This window comes from Sus scrofa, chromosome 14 (genome assembly GCF_000003025.6).
Source record: "Sus scrofa isolate TJ Tabasco breed Duroc chromosome 14, Sscrofa11.1, whole genome shotgun sequence".
NCBI lineage: Eukaryota > Metazoa > Chordata > Mammalia > Artiodactyla > Suidae > Sus > Sus scrofa.
This window is the reverse complement of record NC_010456.5, coordinates 54,669,671-54,689,454: the sequence shown is the minus strand read 5'-3', so window position 1 is coordinate 54,689,454 and position 19,784 is coordinate 54,669,671. Positions and strand designations below refer to the sequence as shown.

The following is a 19,784-nucleotide window of genomic DNA, read 5'->3' as shown; positions in this document are numbered from 1 at the left end:
AAAAACAAAACAAAACAAAACAAAAACAAAAAAAAAAAAAAAAAACCGCACATCCTCATGGATACTTATCAGATTCATTTCCACTTCACCACAATGAGAACGCCTGCGTTTCCACTTTGTATTCAAGGCTGTGCACATGTTGCATGTGTGTTTTGGTTGGCTGTGGTGTTTGGGTTATAATAAGGAATCATAGTCCCCTTCATTTAGCGAGGGGTGTGTGTGTATGCATGTGTGTTCCTGTGTGTAAATGTGTGTGTAGGAAGCTGCTCTTAAGAACTGGATAAGCTTTCATTAGGTGATGGGGCTTCTTACTCACTGAAAGGACACTTGGAGCACAGCCATAATGCATCTCTTTTATTCAGAAATAGTAGTAGTCAATAAGGACAGATTAATGTCATTTAAGCGCAAAAAACAAAAAAAAACAAGTAATAAACACCCATTGCCTTAATTTAGGGTCAAAAGAAATAAACTTGAGCTTCAGGAAAGTGGAGTTGGTAGGACAGGAGGGAATTTCTCGAACAGGGCCTCACCTTGGCCTGTTTTTGAAGACGTCTCCTAAAAGTGTCTATAAACCTCGCTGAGTCTTGCCTTTGTCTTATCTAAAAGGGGTGATTAAAGTTTGTCCAGGATTCAAGCTTTCTCTCCCCAGAGATACTAGGTTTGAATGGCAGAATTGGCCTGAATGGCAAGTTCACATTCTTTCAGCTCACAAAGTTCTCCTTAGGATGTTACAGACAGGGCTGGTGAGGAAGAGTCACCGGTGAGTGAGAAATCATGTTTCTGCTCTCGCACCAAAGGCATGAGCTGAGTCAGGACCTCTTTATCCAGAGGGCGAAGGGCTCTCTCTGTCCTGCCCGGCTTCAGAGTCCCTCAGGTGCTGGACGGAGTCCCAGGGTCCCTCCTGGACAGCGTGCTCCGTGCAGCCATTGCCTTCTGAGGGGAGCCAAGGACACAATGGGCTGCAAGCTGATCCCTCCACCCCCCACCCCCATGACTCATTGGATGTTCCTGTCACTGCGGTCTCAGCACGGCCCCTAGGACTGTCCTCTAGGTCAGATGCTTGGCTTCACTTACAGGTCCATCACCACTTAAAAATAATGCACTCCGGGGACCTGGCCAAGAAAACGAAGGGAGAATAAAGTTAGCCCGAGGCGTTGAGAAGACAGAATTTCTCTCTGTTAAGAAATCTGTCGACTAGCAAGAGTTTTACAAATTCTTCTCTTGATCTGTCAGAGGATGGTGAACATGTGTGTGATAGTGACGATGAACAAAACCCTGAAATGCCCTCTGCCAGTTCTCCATCAGATCTTTTTTTTTTTTAAATCATTATCTATTTGGAGTTTCCTGGTGGTTCAACAGGTTAAGGACCTAGTGTTGTCACTGCTGTGGTGAGGGTTGGTTTGCTCCCTGGCCCCACAATGTCCACATGCCATGGGCATGGCCAACAAAAAATTACCTGTTTAATTTGAGCCCGTGTCCACGTTTCTTCATGCCATCTGGGAAAGTTAATCTTTGTTTTCCCTTCTGATAGTGAACTGGACTATCACGACGCCGTCAATGTCAACGACCGGTGCCAGAAAATCTGTGACCAGTGGGACAGGCTGGGGACGCTTACTCAGAAGAGAAGAGAGGCCCTGGAGGTGGGTCCCCCACCTCTACCCCGCCGCCCCTGCTAGCGTGAAATCTTTTTGAGGCTCTTTCGTGAAGTCAGTGTTACTGGACTTTCTGTTTTTCTGGGGCATGGGGTGTATAAAACAAAACAGGTGGTCTAGTGAAAGGCACGTCTACAGAGAATAGGAAACGTGGGAGAAAGAGGGAACTAGAAAGTTGGTAGTTTTGTCCTGTAATTTATCCATGCAGCAGTGATGGCTAAATTAAAAAGTTTTGAGTTAAAAAGCCAACATCCAGGAGTGATAAGATTACAATGTAAACCTATTTGGTATTCGGTGGTAATCACAGGGCTTTTCTCAAAGTCCTTCTATGAGACGCATCTGAGTGAGTAAACTAGGAGGAACTGAAGTTGAGATGTATGTAGGGAAAAGGGTAGCACAGGTTGAAGTAAGGAAAAGTGAATCTGAGACAGAAGCAGGAGGCATTTGGTCTTATTCAAGTATATGACTTGGATAAACAGCAGTAAGTGTCGGGTTTTTAGCTGAACCTGATTCTCTCTCACTGCAGAAGACTCAGACGGTGCAAAGCAAAGAAGCAGTTATCAGTCTTCTGAGTCTTCTCATGACAATGAAAAATGTTAATATATGTGATATCAGGCTTCCTAGAGGCCAACCAGCTGTTGACATACTCACCCAAACAAAAACATTGAGGATTTCCCACTGTGGCGCAGTGGATTAAGAATCCAACTGCATCGAGTTCCCGTTGCGGCTCAGCAGTAATGAACCCAACTAGTTAACATGAGGTTGCAGGTTTGATCCCTGGCCTCGCTCAGTGGGTTAAGGAGCCAGAGTTGCTATGGCTGTGGTATAGGTCAGCAGCTCCAGCTCTAGTTCAACCCCTAGTCTGGGAACTTCATATGTTGTGGGTGCAGCCCTAAAAAGAAAAAAAGAAAAAAAAAAAAGAATTCAATTCCAATAGCTTGGGTTTCTGCAGAGGTGTGGGTTTGATCCCCAGCCCAGCACAGTGAGTTATAGGCTCGAGCATTGCTGCTCCTGTGGTAGAGGTCACAGCTGTGGCCAGGATTCGGTCCCTGGCCCGGGAACTTCCATTTGCCAGGTGCAGCCAGGGAATTAGAGAAAGGAAGAAAGGAAGAGAAAGAAAGAAAGAAAAAGAAAGAGACAAAAGAAAAACATTGAGGGTACAGGAGAGAAAAAAAATTGAATCTAATTATGGAGGACTTATAGATACCTTATGCTGCCTGCTCCCTGACTTCTTTGCTCTTGCAGCCACGTGCTCTCACATGCCCAGAAAGGCAAAGAGAGTCTCTGAATAAAATCCTAAATGAGGATTTGAAGACAGGAAGCTGTAGTTCCTTCTGTCTTCTCTAGGTGGGTGACTTTTGGGAAAGTTTGTAAAAAGGAGGAAGATAGCCTGCATTTTTCTGCAGTCAGCATAGTTAGGGAATCAGGTCCTCTAACTGGGAAAGCATGGCTCTAGCTGAAAGTGTTACTAGACACCCTATGTGAATGCTCAATTTTCAGAAAGTAGCATGGAGCATAGAGTATTTTAAGTACTTTCAGGATAGTGTTACTCTGGATGTTATGAAATCTACCACGTCTAATTCAGAAGGCATTTCAGAGCCCTCAGGGCTTAGCTGAATCATTTGAACATCAGTTAATCTTCTGGATGCACACGCTAATGACGAGAGGGTCGTGATGAACAAAGCATCCGGATAATAATAGTTTGTTGCCCTGGAATGCATATTTGCATCTTCAGGGAATTTTTTATTATTTAGTCGATGATAATGCTCATGTCTCTTGAACGCCTCTTCAGAGAACCGAGAAATTGCTAGAAACCATCGACCAGCTTCACCTGGAGTTTGCCAAGAGAGCTGCTCCTTTCAACAACTGGATGGAGGGGGCCATGGAGGACCTGCAAGACATGTTCATCGTCCACAGCATTGAGGAGATCCAGGTACCTGGGCCCCAGCTCTGTGCCCCTGCTGCGCTAGAATCAAATTGTCATTTTAAAAGCTTACTTCTCTTTTTATTGTTGTTGCTGGTGTTTTGTTTCATTTTTTTAACGAAGAGCCCAAATTAGCCTTTGACCTTTAGCTTAAAAAAATGTGTATACTATTCTTTGCTGCAGCTAAATTAACCTCACTCAGATAATGGGGACTGCATCTAAAAGAGTCTGTTCTTGAAAATAGATCACGGAATCTTACGAGCAAAATAGACATATATGCTCTTGAAGTTATCCACAGAAAGTCATGAGTGTATTGGCTGCTGAGGTAACTACTTTGCAGATATCCTTTGCATATGACTGTTCATTAAGATCTATAGAATTTTCCCAGACCATAAAGCGTAACAAACCACAAATTGGCACCTTTTGCCTCCCACAGCCCAACATGTTCTGCTTTTAATTTCTTCTGGAGCTTCTGAGTTGTCGATAAGACTTCTGAGTGATCATGTTCGGGAGAAGAGTTCCTCGGGACCATCCAGAACTTGATTTATTTAGAGACCACTGTACAGTGAATTTGATGTATTATGAAATATAAGGAGTAAAGCTTTTAGATTTTTTTTTTCCCCTGCGAGATAGGTCATCAAAAAGCGTCCAAGTATAAAGGAGATAGTAAAGGTTGGGATTGGAACCCCTATGTGCCTGGAAAGGAACCTTCTAGAAGGGTTTATACCTGGGTGAAAGGGGAAAGAAATGACTTTGTCGAATGTTGCCGTTGTCTTCTGAAAGAGTCTGTGATGGTGTTCCTTGCCATGCACTCTTAAGCAGAGGCTGGCAACCTAAAATCATATATTTTTAGAATAAGTGAGGTGACTAAGTGTGCCTTAGAAGCCTTACTGGATGCAGGAAGTCGTTTCTTTGTTCAGTGAAAGGAGTGCTAGCAGCCAGTCTGGTGCAGCAACTAAAGCGAGTGCTAATTTTTCCTAGAAGGTGGTCCATGTAGGTTCAGCTGAACTGAAGGGGCTGCTGTCGCACATATTAGGGCCAAAGGATAGGGTTGTCAAGTGGAGGTTTTATAAAGCCTGAGGGGAAGCAGCTGGCTTCTGTGGGCTTTTCTTTTAGAGGAATAGAGATATGTTTCTTAGGGAGTCTTTAAGGTATAAAGGCAGCAAATGTTAGGTTCTTTTACTCTACTACAGAGGTAAAACCAGTCATTAGAAAGGGCAGCTGATGGAGATCCAGTTGAGGCTCAGTGGGTTAAGAACCCGACATAGTGTCTTGAGGATTCAGGTTCTATCCCTGGCCTCACTCATTGGGTTAAGGATCCAGCATTCCCACAAGCTGTGGCGTAGGTTGCAGATGTGGCTCAGATCTGGCATTGCTGTAGCTATGGCTTAGGCCTGCAACTGCAGCTCTGATTCACCCCCTAGCCCAGGAACTTCCATATGCTGTGGATGTGGCCTGAAAAAGAAAAAGAAAAGGCAGCTGAGTTAAGTTATGTGCATCAGTGGTGAGTCAGACCTAAACAGTAGCTGAGGATCCACCGTAATGAAAGCAAACATGATTTTTTTGAAAAAGAAAATAATTCATTTTTTGGAAGACATTGGATTAATAGCCACCAATGCATCATCACAGTATCTTTTTCCTGTTTACCAAGGAACTTGACTTTTGTGTGCCAGACTGCTTTTTTCAGACATCCAGAAGTTGTCTTCCAGCAGAGATTCCTGTGGTTACAAAGCCCTTTTTGTGTGTGCCGGAGGGAACAGCAAGCCTAACTGTGCAAACCCAATTGCATCCTGAAGTTAAGTCGGGTTTTCTCCGCTCTGTCTTTGGGTTAGAGCCTGATCACGGCCCATGAGCAGTTCAAGGCCACGCTGCCCGAGGCAGATGGCGAGCGGCAGTCCATCCTGGCCATCCAGAATGAAGTGGAGAAGGTGATTCAGAGCTACAATATCAGAATCAGCTCGAGCAACCCCTACAGCACTGTCACTGTGGATGATATCCGTGCCAAGTGGGACAAGGTGGGTGCCTGAGGGTCAGGTGTGTGTGTTGGGGGAGGTGGGGCGGGCATCCTTGAAGCCTTGGGGAGGGAGGAGGGGAGGGCCTGGGCAGTTAGAGTGACTGCCTGACCTCGCATTGTGATCAGGGTCTTTCATCCACCCCAAGTTTCTCAGATGGGCTAAAAATAACACTGAGGGAGTTTCCCGGTGTGGCTCAGTGTTAACAAAGCTGACACTGGTTGGATCCCTGGCCTCACTCAGTGGGTTAAGGATCTGGCATTGCCGTGAGCTGTGGTGTAGGCTGGCAGCAGCAGTTCCAATTTGACCCCTAGCTTGGGAACTTCCATAATTTACCGTCCTAGAAAGACAACAAAAACAAAAAACACTGAGGCATATTAAAATGTTTATTATGTGTTTACATGAGCAAAACTCAATTCAGATCAGGCAGCAGCCAATCTAGCAGACAGACAGGAGCTCTTAAGAGCTGGACAAAATGAAAGACTTTTATAGGCAGAAGGGACGCAAGGAAGTTCTCTGGCCAAACCAAGCAGGTTGGCTCTTGCGGAGTTCCTTTCGTTTCGGGGGAAGCAGGGGTCTGTGGGGCAAAGGACCTCACTAATACTCATCAGGTGCCTCCTGACTGACTGCTTGAAGATGCCATTTCTGGGAAAGGAGAAACTATAATTTAAGTCTCAGTCTGGTGGAGTGGGGCTTGGCATAAATGACTCTGTTTTGGGCATCTTCTGTTGTTTTTAACAGCTGAAATACATGACACAGTTATATACCATTCGGGGAGTTCCCGTCGTGGCGCAGTGGTTAACGAATCTGATTAAGAACCATGAGGTTTCAGGTTCGATCCCTGGCCTTGCTCAGTGGGTTAAGGATCTGGCGTTGCCGTGAGCTGTGGTGTGGGTTGCAGATGCGGCTCGGATCCTGCATTGCTATGGCTGTGGCGTAGGCTGGCTACAGCTCCGATTAGACCCCTAGCTGGGAACCTCCATATGCCACGGGTGCAGCCCTAGAAAAGACAAAATAATAATAATAAATAAGTAAATACCATTGGGCAGCTTCTTTGATGTGTAAGGAAAGAAAATAGAAATGATTTTCCTTAAGGAAAATCTTATCAGTGTTGGTAAACTCACAGGTTATGATACTCACACCATAAGGAAAACTTTTTTTTTGGTCTTTTTGTCTTTTTAGGGCCACACCTGAGGCATATGGAGGTTCCCAGGCTAGGGGTCCAGTTGGAGGTGCAGCTACCAGCCTGGGCCTCAAGCTCATGGCAACACTGGATGCTTAACCCACTGAGGAAGGCCAGGGATCCATGAGCAAGGCTCATGGATACTAGTCGGGTTTGTTAACCACTGACCAAGCTGGGAACTCCCCAGGGAAGCCTTTTTTAAACCCCCAACTGAAAATTTGGTGGAACCAGTTTGCCGCTAGTACTTCATTAAAGAATTTTTAGACTGTGGAGTAGATGTGTCTCAAGTGCATGTGAATTTAAATGTGGGGAAAAGTGCTTAGAAAACTACTTATCTGGGGGAACCAAAGGACTTCCTGCTGACTTGTTGCCTCTTAGGATCTGGGAAACTGTACAGATTTAATTATAGTCCAGTGGGATCATTCGAACCTTTTTTGCCTCATTCTGAAGAAAAAAAAATTTTTTTTTCATGGTTGAAACTGTAGCATGGTCATCTTAGCATGCTACTGCGTCCTCTTTAAGCAGTAAGTCCACCACATGCTATAAAAACACCCATGTGACAATAGTTATAAACAATGCAAAAGAGCACACCCCCCCCCCAAGAAAACAGGCATGGGAAAGAGAGTGTTCCTCTGAGAGATGGTCGTTAGTTATTGTTTTTGGCCTTAAAATGAGCTCTAGTCTTCTGCCAGCCAGAATGAAAAGAGAAACATGTTGAGCTAAGTAGTTTCCTTAAAAAAAAAAAAAAAAAAAAAAAAGGAAATCTTATTTAAGGGAGACAAACTTTCTTCCAGTCACCAAGTGATAAAGGGACATTGAATAACAATGTCTTTAGCAGCAGTTTTGCAGAAGACACAAAAAAGGTTTCTGAAGCAGCTCTTTTGTCTACGGATTCAAAGAGAACTGATGAACATGTAAAATCCAGGTACCAGTGGAACTGGAAAGATGTAGGCCAGGTAGATAGTTTCCTGTATTCCAGCATTCTGTAGAATCGAGTTCACAAACCTGGCAGAGGTTCCTAACTTTTTTGTGTCTCGGATCCCCTGGGCAGTCTGGGGAAGCCCATGGATCCTTTCTGATAATCATGTGTGTAAATTTGTCAGAATATTTAGGGTTATAAAGGAAATAAATTATACCATAAGTCGTTAAAAAGTATTTTTTTAAAGTTGGGATATAGTAATGTATGTACTTCCTTACTAACACATTTTAAACCAAGATCTAACAGCAGGTCTAATAATTCTGCAAGCCTGTTGCATGCAGAATTGCTGGGTCAGGGTTTGAACCTGATCCATATTGATGACAACACCAGACCCTTTAAATGCTAGGCCACCAGGGAACTCCTGGGTGTAATACTCCTGAGTAGTGATGCACATCTAGGATGTTTTGAGAGGCAGGGAATGACTAATGTAATCTGAGGATGTCTCTTATTTCTATTGTGATAAAGACCTGGTAGATTTGGTGCTTACATTCATAATTGAGGGAAATGCTAACTTTTCATTAGAGATGGTGCAAATAAAGATGTCAGGAGTTCCCCAGTGGCTCTGTGGGTAAGGATCTGGAGTTGTCACTGCTGTGGCGTGGGTTTAATTCCTGGCCTGAGAACTTCCTCATGTCACGGGTGCAACCAGGAAAAAAAAAAGATGTCAGTTTTCACTTAAGTTCATAAATTCTCTGCACTGTGGACCCAGCCCCCACCATGGGGTTAGTGCTGCAGGCCCAGAGCCCCTGGCTGGAGGAAGGGTCAGTGTCCCTCGTGCAGACTTACCCAGTCTCTCCACCCTGGAACACTGGGCAACAGTCAAGGCCAGACTCCCCTTTCTCCCCCTCCTCCTCCCCTTGCCCCATGGCTTGGTCACTCCTCCTGGGCCGCAGCTGGCCCCTAACCCCTGCTGCCTTTGAACCCTGACAGGTGAAGCAGCTCGTGCCCATCCGGGACCAGTCGCTGCAGGAGGAGCTGGCCCGCCAGCATGCCAATGAGCGTCTGCGGCGCCAGTTCGCCGCACAGGCCAATGCCATCGGACCCTGGATCCAGAACAAGATGGAGGTAGGTTGGTACCCTTCAGAGAGAGCTTGTCACAGCCTCCAGATAAGTCCCTGCACTGACACAGCGGCCCCTCCCAGGCGGTGGCTTCTGACCACCTCACTCAGTACCAGGTCACACTGGGCCTTACTCTGGGTGGCCCTGGGCTTGTGCAGCCTGTGCCTCTGAGCATCAGGGTGGGGGGAACGTGCACTAAAATCAGCCTGGACTATTCTCCCTGCCACCCATTCTTTTATCATTAAAAATGATAAGGGGGCTCTTTTTCAGGTTTTAGCCTCTGCAAGACCTAGATTTTTAAACCATCCATCCTTAAGGAAGATGTATGAAGAGTCATAAATACTTTGCATTTTCAGAACATTTAAGGGACAGTCTTTGAATGACACTGATTTCTGGGTCTATTTTATCACCAAGAGCAGCCAAGAGACATTTATTGGCCTACTTAGTTTTCTCCCAACTGCCCTTTTGGTGGTAAAATGTTAACTTTTGTCTTAAAGAGGGGAGCACCTAAAAATATAGGATGTTTTTGGCCCATAATGAACCGTCCAATGGCTTCAAATCTCTCTGGCAGCTGCCTTCATGCAGAGCATCCCCCAGCCTCCTCCAGGAGAGGCAGCTCCGGCGAGGGAAGGCTTCTGGCTTCACTGGAACAAGGTCGAAACAGCTCCTTTTTCATCCCTCTTGCTTTGCTTTTATGGATCTTGGTTGGTTTTTGTGCCCCTATTCTCTGGATGGACTAGAACCAGAGCTTGTTTCATGCCGTGGTGCAGCCCTGTTTCCCACTTTATCTGAAAAATCCAGTGGCTCTGGCTGCTGCCTGATGCCGGCGTAGGAGGGGGAGCAGAGCCAGGAAGGACACCTCCCATGCAGTGACCCGAGCAGCTGCTCACCTTGTTGCCCGCCCCTGTTCTTGCCTCCACCAGGAGATCGCCCGCAGCTCCATCCAGATCACGGGCGCCCTGGAGGACCAGATGAATCAGCTGAAGCAGTACGAGCACAACATCATCAACTACAAGAACAACATCGACAAGCTGGAGGGTGACCATCAGCTCATCCAGGAGGCGCTGGTCTTCGACAACAAGCACACTAATTACACCATGGAGGTACGGCTGCCACAGGGGCCCGTGTCGCCCTCCTTTCTGACCGTGACTGGTTCACCGTCTCAGTACTTTCTTCCCACGTTTGTCTCCTTCTCTTCCTGATTTGTTCTACAAGCGTCAACTGGCAGGATCGTTCAGCCTTTCCTGCCGCTGTCTGGGAAAAGCTCTGTGGACGGTATGAAGTGCACAGAGGGGTCAGCTGTCCACCACCCTCAGAACCACCATCCTCACTATTAGCTCAACAGTGAATTCGTTGCACTGCTTCAGAGAGACTAACCGAAATTGGATGGTTACATTTGGGCCCGTTTGGCCCAGTTTCATCTTTCTGGGAGCCAGTGGGTATAATCCAGGGCCCATCCTGCTACCGGGTAAATGGAAAGGTGTTCCTAGGGACAAATATAGACTGTACAATGGATATTTTATTTGCAAAGTGCTAGATGTTGCTGTTAGAACCCTGGTCTCCTTTCTGAGTGTTCTCTGCTAGAGAATCTCGTGGAAAAGTAGAATAAAAGAAACTATAGGGATGTCCTGCTTACCTCCCTTTGGGTCAAGTCTCCTGTTAGGAAAATGACAGGTGAGATTGATGTGCTGGACAAAACAGAAGCTGATGTTTTCCTGTTTCCCTTGGTAGCACATCCGCGTGGGGTGGGAGCTGCTGCTGACAACCATCGCCAGGACCATCAACGAAGTGGAGACTCAGATCCTGACGAGAGACGCAAAGGGCATCACCCAGGAGCAGATGAACGAGTTCAGAGCCTCCTTCAACCACTTTGACAGGGTACCTCGCTCCCTCTGGGTTTTGTTTTTTTCTTTTTTTCTTTTTTGGCTGTCCTGTTGGCACATGGAGTTACGGGGCCAGGGATCAGATCTGAGTTGCACTGCGACCTACACCACAGCTGCGGCAACACCAGATCCTTCACCCACTGCATCAGGCTGGGGATCGAACCCTGGGGGGATGCTGCTGATCCCGTTGTGCCACAGTGGGAACTCCTCTCTGGTTATTTGAAAGGCAATGGGGGGGGCTCAAAAGATGTATTTGAAATAATATTCATGCTGTTATCTTAAGGTTTAATGTCTATAGAGTTTACAGGGAAATAGGAATGATTAATGCCAAAGGAAAATAGCCACTGAGATGAAGCGTGCTAAGTTCTGATGTCGCTCAAGGAGACACAGACTCTAGGCTTGCGGGCTGTTTTATACAGATCACTTGCTGATTGCCTTTGTAGCTGGGAGCAAAGCTTGATGTGTTCAGAGTGAACGTGTATCCCTAACAAAATGTGGATTGGGGATTTAGGTCATTTTCTAAGTACTTAAATACCAGGCTCTAGTGGACTTCTCCTAATAATTAACTATTTAGGTGAAGCACCCACTGAAAATGAACCTACTCTTTCGATACATCAAACTTCATGTCCTTTCTGTTAATGGACAGACTCAACTCATGAAATAGGCGAAGGCACAGAACCACCAAAATGGCGAACAGATAAAAAGTACCACCCTTAAAATATGATCTAGTATGTTTGATTTGAATCAATTGAGTAGAGCCAGTTCTTCACAAGGCTGGGATTAACGGAGATGGAAACCTGACAGGACTTAACCCCAGGCTCCAGGGGCCAAGAGAGAGGGAAGGATGTGAAGTGACATGGAGATCACAAGCACTGAGAACCCAGGGAAAGAGGCTCCTGAACTGGGTGAGCGGCTGCAGCCAGGAGGTACCCCCGCAGTTAGGAATCGGTTCTGGGCTTTCGGCAGGAACCCAAGGGAGTAACCATGTCATGGTCCTTTCTGGCAAGAGAGAGTTGGTGAGGAGAGTGAAAGGCCTGGGCCTTAGGGAACTGATTGCATTTAAAGGAGGCGGGAGGCCAGGAGAAGGAACCCCAGGGAGGTCAGAGGACAAGGAGGGAAGCGCTGCTGCAGAGACCTTGCTGGAGGATATGGACTGAGGGCCAAGCACAGGCGTGGGTACAGACCCAGAAAGTCCCCATTCCTGAAAAACAACTTCTGAAGTTCGCTTTAGGGACTGGCCATTTCACAGGCACGTGAAAACACCAGGAACTAATCTGTTTAATAATTGGCATGACCAATAATGAAAGGATTTCCTCATCTTTAAATTTATACTGATGCTCTCACCTTAGCCATCCCCTGAAAATCTTCAGCCCAGCCATACACTTCGCATCACAGCTGGGGCTGTGCTGTTACAGTAGAAGCAGGGTCACCGTTTGTCCTGGGCTGTGACAGACATGGTGCCTTCCCTCTCTCATCCTGCTCTGTGGAGACCCTCGCAGAGCTCGTGGGGGAAGCCGAGTTTGGTGCACGGAGGAACCCCACCCTCCTGGCTCATGGGCCTGAGAGTGGTTTAGGGGTAACTTCCCAGTTGGAGTCCTAGCAGTGTGGGCATCTTTGGGGGTATCCACCTAAAAAAAAAATGCACAGCCTGAAAGTTGAGAGTTAAGTTTTATTTGGGGCAAAATGAGGACTGAAGCCTGGCAGACAGCATCTCCAGTAATCCTGAGAAACCACTCAGAGGAGCAGGGGAGCTAGGATATATGGGAGTTTTTGCAACAAAGGGCAGGAAGCAGGAACAAAAGAGTCTGGGCTCGCTGAAATCATTACTTTGATATGCACCTGAACTATCCGGCCAGTATCCTGGCATCTCTAGGCCTAAGTTTCCTCCAGGCTCACTGTTCGGTGTGGCTGCTAGATGACAGGTATTCTTTGTTTCCTCCCTGAGTTCCTTTAGGGCTCCTGGCTCCCCTTTGGAGGTGGCCCCACTCGAAGGTGACTGTGACATCCTTTGTTTTGTCCGCTTCAGACTGAAACAGACCCCCCAAAGAGGCAGGGGGAAATCATGTCCCTGTGTATGATAAAGGTGACGGGGAGGTGCGTGCAGCTATGCACGCATTTTACAGAACTTTGTGGTTGGTCTCGTGAAGGTTACTACTAGTCATGAGGAGCAGACATCACCAGGAAGGATTTCCGTGTTTTGCTAGATGTGAGGAAGTAAGAATTTGGGCACATCAAATCTTCTCCTAAAAATATCTATGTGAAGACCTGTTCCTCCAGTTTTCCCAGAGCACAGAGTGGCCTCACTCCCGATGTCCACCCTGAGCTCCCCTTGGGTGCTGCAGGTCAGCAGCCGCAGTGGCTCATGACTTCATCCATGTAGAGGCAGATGGCATGTGCGGACTCCAGTTCACATGGGAGATTGACAAGTGAGGGCTGCCTGGGGGCTGCTGGCGCATGAGGAGTTCTCAGAACACTCAGTGTGTTGTCGTCAGTGGGTGTCAGTAGGCAGCTCCCAAGAGGTCGTTTTCAGTGGCCCTGGGTTGTCCCTCCTACTCTGAGTGTACAGTCTCCTTTCATTTTAAAAATATATATGTATATTTTTGCTTTTCATTTCTGACTGCTGTTTATCCTCCTCTCTCCCTTTTCCTTTTAAAGGTTTTTTTTTTTTTTTTTCTTTTTGGGGCTGCACCCACAGCATATGGATGTTCCCAGGCTAGCAGTCAAATCAGAGCTGCAGGTCTACACCACAGCCAAAGCAGCACCAGATCCAAGCACCACAGCTCACGGCAACGCCCGATTCTTAACCCACTGAACAGGGCCAGGGATCGAACCCACATCCTCATGGATGTTAGTTGGGTTCTTAACCCACTGAGCCACAGAGGGAACTTGCAAGAAATTATTTTTTGATGTTCCTGTGTTGGGTCTGTCCTTTTGTAAGTCATTGGTGACCTTTGCTTCTTTGGCAAAGCCCAGTGTCCCTTCTACTAGATTTTGGTTCCCTAGTCAAGTAGAGTTGTTCATCCTGCCTCTGATTCTCAGCTCCTTTGTTCTGTGTGTTTTTCGGCAGAGGAAGAACGGCCTGATGGACCATGAGGACTTCAGAGCCTGCCTCATCTCCATGGGTTATGACTTGGTAAGACAGCCGTGGAAATCTTTCCATCTGTGATACTCTGTTGAGCTTAGATTGGTGTGGCAGGAGATGACGCCTTAAGGAATGACAGCCTGTCTGGGAACAAATCATTTACACTGTCTAGGATGATACCTTTTAAGGTTTGTCTGCTACTATGTAAAAACAATTTCACAGAGCCAGAATGTACATTTTCATGCAGTCATTTTTTTTCCCTAGTTAAGGAACAGAATGTAAACTTTGCTGATGATTTGTAAACCACTTTATTGGGATGTTATTCATATACTGTATACAACTAGCCCATTTATAGTGTACACTTAAGTGGCTTTTACTATCATGCTGATTTTTTTTTCCTTTATCCTGCTGATTTTTTAAGTGCTTTTTCCTCTAGTATCTTGAGGGTAAAAGGTGTGTAGTAATAAATCAGCTAAGAAAAGCTGACATCCCCCCTGTGAGCTGGGAGAAGCTGCACTCCCTCCCTCCTCTTACCTGCTAACGTGCACTGTGAACCTGAGGGTCTTTGACTCCTCTCAGAACTTTCGATCTCGCATCCTGAGAGCCCTCTTGTCACCTCCCTTCTCTTGAGCAGTCTTACTCTTCTCCGTTTTAGTGGGAGAACAGGCCCCCTTCTGTGAGTTCCTCTACCATAATTATGTTACATCCCAAAGGTGACAAGGGCCACCAGGAGGAGGGGATTCAGGAGCTTTTCTGGGTTGACGCTCCTGCAACATTTAAAATCACTTGATGGCAGTAAACTTAGGTCACCTGCAAGAGGACTGTGTTCTCAGAATGGAAAGGAAATGCAGGGAATGTCTAAGTGTTCAAACAAAAAGGAACTTGACCGCCAACAAGTAAAAAGCAGAAGGGCTCTGTTAGGAGTTGCGTGCTGTTGAGGTAAATGTTTCTTGGCAACCTGGCCTCAGGGTGAAGCTGAGTTTGCCCGCATCATGACCCTGGTGGACCCCAACGGGCAGGGCACGGTCACCTTCCAGTCCTTCATCGACTTCATGACCAGGGAGACAGCTGACACCGACACTGCCGAGCAGGTCATCGCCTCCTTCCGAATCCTGGCTTCTGATAAGGTCTGCACGGACACCTTTTCTTCTGTTTTTGTAACAGTCCATTGCCTTATACTAATAAAAAAGGAAACAGGGAGTTCCTGTTGTGTCTCAGTGGGTTAAGAACCCAACTGGTATCCACAAGGATGTGGGTTTGATCCCTGGCCCCTCTTAGTGGGTTTGGGATCTGGCATTACTGTGAGTTGCAATGTAGGTCATAGATGCAGCTCAGATCTTGACTTGCTGTGGCTGTGGCGTAGGCCAGCTGCTGCAGCTCCTATTCGACTGCTAGCCTGGGAACTTCTATATGCTGCAGGTTAAAAATTTTAAAAAGGAAAAGACATTGCAAATAGTAACCATTTTGTACTAGTGCATTTTGTATGATGTCAGAAAGCTCATAGACATAACAGCGGTGAACCCAGAACAGGTTAAACACAGCTGTCTGTCAGTGGCATTTGTGTTTGTGCCTCACGGGAAGTTTTATAAAAGGAACCGAGAGTATATGTTTTGTAGAGTTTTGTTTTATTTTTCTGGTTCAACCCCACTTAATCTTCTGGGCTGGTAGATATATGATTCCGAAAGAAGAAACTACAGCATTCAGATCTTTGTAAAACTGAGAACCTTCTCCTAAGAATCAATGACCTTGACTTTGTGCCCAGCCCCTGGAGCAAAGTTAAATACAGCCATTCAGTCATTTTCAGAATTGGCAAGCTATTCATTACACGTAGCCTAGATATTAAGTAGGAATTGAATGGCAAGTTGAGAGTTTTCAGATCTCATTCCCCAAACAATAAAAACATCTCTATATGTAAAAACGCACTTTGGGATATGATTCCTTAACCTTTGTTCCACCTGAGAGGGAAGGGAAGATAGAATTCTTCAACACAGCAGCATGGCCATGTTTATTACTTTTAAAAAAAAAACAACAAACTTATCAGACATAAGATAAATTGTCTTTAAAATAATTGTTTTAAAAATGAATCCTTGATCATGGGGAGATGGGTGGAGGGAAAAGTCCAACTGATATAGGAGATAATTAATCATGGCTTATCTAATCCCCCCAAAACCCTACTATAAATTATAAAATGATATTTCTTCTTAATTTATTTTCACCTATAGCCTGTTTTACCAAAATTGTCCTATTTCCTCTTGGACATTTAGCATTAATAAGAAAAATAAGACTCCATCATTCAATGTCAGTTTCATTTTGTTTTAAAAAGAGGCTTTCTCCAGGAGCAACGTGCTTCTAGTTTTTTAATAAACCGTGTTAGGAAAATGACTCCATTTCCTAAAAGTACATATCACATACATATTTTTTAAATGTTGATAATTTAAAATTAAATATGCTTGTGTTTTCATTAGTTTCCGGTATGATATTTATGTCATGGTATTTTTCACTTGCATTATGGCTCAGTTTGAGAAGCATTGATGGTAATGCTCCCTTTGCCTTTAAAAAGCGATTTAAATTTCCTGCTGGCCAAAAGATGAGTTACAGCTCAGCCTTTTGTCAACCGTCCTGTACTATGCCCATTAGACTCCCTGCCTTTGGTTTTTTGAGCCATAGCAGTGACACCAGATCCTTAACCCATGGAGCCACCAGGGAACTCTTGGTCGTTTTTTAAAAATTAAGCAAATACAAGCAGTGCATAAATACCTAAGCCATTTGTGTCCCAGTGCTCTCTGTGGTTGATTTTGCTAATGTGTTGTGTTTCTTCCAGCCCTACATCCTGGCAGAGGAGCTGCGTCGAGAGCTGCCCCCAGACCAGGCGCAGTACTGCATCAAGAGGATGCCTGCCTACTCAGGCCCAGGCAGCGTGCCTGGTGCCCTGGATTACACCGCCTTCTCCTCCGCCCTCTACGGGGAGAGCGATCTGTGAGGCCGGGTTCTGTAATCACTGGTCCCATCAGAACGCAATAAAGGCTGAAGTCACAGTTCGTTTCTTGGAGACTTTGACAAGCTTTATTAAGAGAGAGAAAACTTGTTTTGCAAGCTCAGTTATTGCCAGCAGTTGGGAGATGGCTGAAGTTAGGTTTTTCTAGTATGTGACATAGTGTGCCTCACAGACAGGTTTCTTTTGTTTCTGAATTTTTAGCTAGATGCAGTGAAATAGCAGGGTTTGGGTTGGTTTCTTTGACAACACACAGCAAATTACTTGAGTAGTCTGAAATTAGCAAGACCTAGGGACAGAAGAAAGGCACAAAATGGGAAAATTCCAAAATACCCAAGATTCAAGACCAGGAAAATAATGGTAAATGGTTGACATTTTAAAATATTCTTCATATGTAATATACTTACGTGATTATCTCTAGGGGACTATATTTGGGATACTGACGTTATACTTTCTTGCTTATCCAAAGATTAGCTACGTTTAAGATAAATGGTACTGTTGCCTCTGTGGCTGAATTTAATATTGTGAGATGGAACCTCCAGGGAATAGAAACAGACTACCCAAAGCATTGTTAGTACTTAAAAAAATGTTCGAGAGCGATTATGGTCACCTCTTCATTTTTTAGGACTGTGTAGTCTGATTAGTGAGTTTCGATGCCTTATTTATCCTCCAAAGTAGGGACCTCAGGAAATAGGGAAGTCGGTTTAATTGCCAGAGAGGAAAATGGAATCACTAGGTGGAGCGAGTTTTTTAGGATTATTTATTGATTCCAGGTTTCTGGGCTTTTTCTAGAGCGTGTTAGTATGTGAGTATGTTATGACCATATATAAGTGTTTTGGTTTTAAGCAAGTGTCTATAGTGATACTTGATGACAGGGGACAAGTCCAAAATCAGTGCCCTTAGAGCTCCCCAGGCAGAACTCCTCCTTTATGCCTTTAGTTTTATGATTTGGTAAAGAGAAGGAGTCAGTAGGAAAAGACTGATGCTCAACAGCAGTAGAGGTAAGTTCTTCCATTGTAGAACCTTGACGTATTTCAGGTGAATTCATTCCGTGCGGTAGGAGTTCCTAGGTGTTTTTTCCAGCACTTGGGGTTCCTGCCGTGATGGGATGGTGCGTCCTAACTTGTCCTGAGTGTGGCTGTGTCCCCATCAAAGCCCTATCGGGGAGGACCCCAGTGGCTCCTGCCACCACTCTGCTCCGTCAGCCTTCCTTCCTTTTTCCCCGCTTGTTCTGTCAAATGCTGTACCTCCCCTCTCTGTTTTCCCATCTTGTTAACAGCTTGTGGAGAATAAAGCAGGAGTTCTTTTTATATCCGAGTCCTTAATGATCAGGAAACGAATCATAAACAAACAAAAACAGTTGTAAACAGCAATTAGAGTGTGACTAGAAAGGCAGCAATGTGCCTGTTCCCTACATACGGTCTGTTTCCCTCAGATTTTTATAGATTTCCACCAAGAGCTGGAAATGTGATATTTTCCATTCATAACTGTTGAGTAACTCAGTACTTTCACTACACTGGCCCATTGACAACCTTCAACCTTTATACGTTTCGTTTAGTTTGCTTCTTATTATTAAGTGGATGGTAGTTTACCAATTTCTGAAATATCCGAGTCTTTGAGTTCAATGCTGGTGACTTCTGGGGTGGTGTTTAGATGAACTCTGACTCTTCATTTTACTTCAAGCAGGTGCTATATTCCAGCCGTAAACATTAAGGGGGAAAATGCGGTGTTGCTCTGCTTTCGAGGCTAGTAGGGAATGTGTGGTGTTTTAGATAGGCATAGATTCTTCATCTACCTAAGATTTTAATTTCTTTACGTTCAGGCAAGAGAGTGGATCAGTACTGTCTGCTAATAAATCAAAAAAGGAAATCAACTCTGAAAACAATGTTTATACTCTTACTTTAGAAGTTACTTTTATTTCTGAAGCTGAATTATTGATTAAACTCAATTTGTAAAAGAAAAGGAATCCTGTTTTTTTTTAATTATTATTATTTCAAAAAATAACCAGTGTCCTTTGGTTAACCACAGCCTTTCCTCACTTAAACTTTCCATCATCATTAAAAACTCTTATTTGGGTATTTACCTCCCAAGAGTTAGAGGCTGGCTTGTTGGGTAAAGGGTGAATTTTTTTTTTTTCTTTTTGGCCACACCTACAGCATGTGGAGGTTCCCAGGCCAGGAATCCAACCTGAGCTGCAGCAGTGACAATGCTGGATCCTTAACCCACTGAGCCATAGAGGAACTCCCAGTAGAGGGAAAAATTTGAGATGAAGAAATTGTTTGACCTAGTTAGAGGTGAGTGGTGAATAGGTTAGGAAACTAAATGGATTAGGAAGAAATTTTTACCTGGGCGATCACTTCAGAGTCCCCTATAGGTACTTTGAAAATGTGTGCAGACCCTGCCCTAACCCTGACTTTCGAGCTGTGAGGATCTTGGTTGGACCTGGACATCTGCATGTTTTGAAAGCTCCATGGAGGATTCTAATAGCCCTCAGTTGAAAACCACTGGGGGACAGTTCCCGCCATGGCTCAGCAGAAATGAATCTGACTAGCATCCATGAGGACACAGGTTCAATCCCTGGCCTTGCTCAGTGGGTTAGGATCCAGTGTTGCCATGAAGTGTGGTGTAGGTCGCAGACGCAGCTCTGATCTGGCACTGCTGTGGCTGTAGTATAGGCTGGCAGCTACAGCTCCAATTTGACCCCTAGCCTGGGAACCTCTATATCCTGCACCCCTTAAAAAAAAAAAAAAAAAAAAAACAAAAATGAAAACCACTGGGAGAGGTCCCATCATGGCTCATTGTAAATGAATCTGACTAGTATCTATGAGGACACAGGTTCCATCCCTGGCCTTGCTTAGTGGGTTAAGGATCCCGTGTTACTGTGGCTGTGGCATAGGCCAGTGGCTACAGCTCCAATTTGACCCCTAGCCTGGGAACCTCCATATGCCACAGGCGTGGCCCTAAAAAGACAAAAAGAAAAAAGGAAAGAAAGAAAAGAAAACCACTGGGTTAGAGGTG

At 45.2% G+C, this 19,784-nt stretch overlaps 1 protein-coding gene across 1 annotated transcript in view; it reads left to right on the top strand.

Annotated features, from left to right (window-relative positions):
- ACTN2 (actinin alpha 2) overlaps window positions 1–18,728 on the top strand; it is a 71,991-nt gene extending 53,263 nt beyond the window's left edge. Inside the window, 9 exon segments of the mRNA NM_001243666.1 lie at window positions 1,532–1,640; window positions 3,445–3,585; window positions 5,409–5,591; window positions 8,681–8,815; window positions 9,733–9,912; window positions 10,541–10,687; window positions 13,760–13,825; window positions 14,743–14,901; window positions 16,596–18,728. Of these exon segments, the coding sequence (NP_001230595.1) occupies window positions 1,532–1,640; window positions 3,445–3,585; window positions 5,409–5,591; window positions 8,681–8,815; window positions 9,733–9,912; window positions 10,541–10,687; window positions 13,760–13,825; window positions 14,743–14,901; window positions 16,596–16,754 (1,279 nt within the window). The 3' untranslated portion in view covers window positions 16,755–18,728.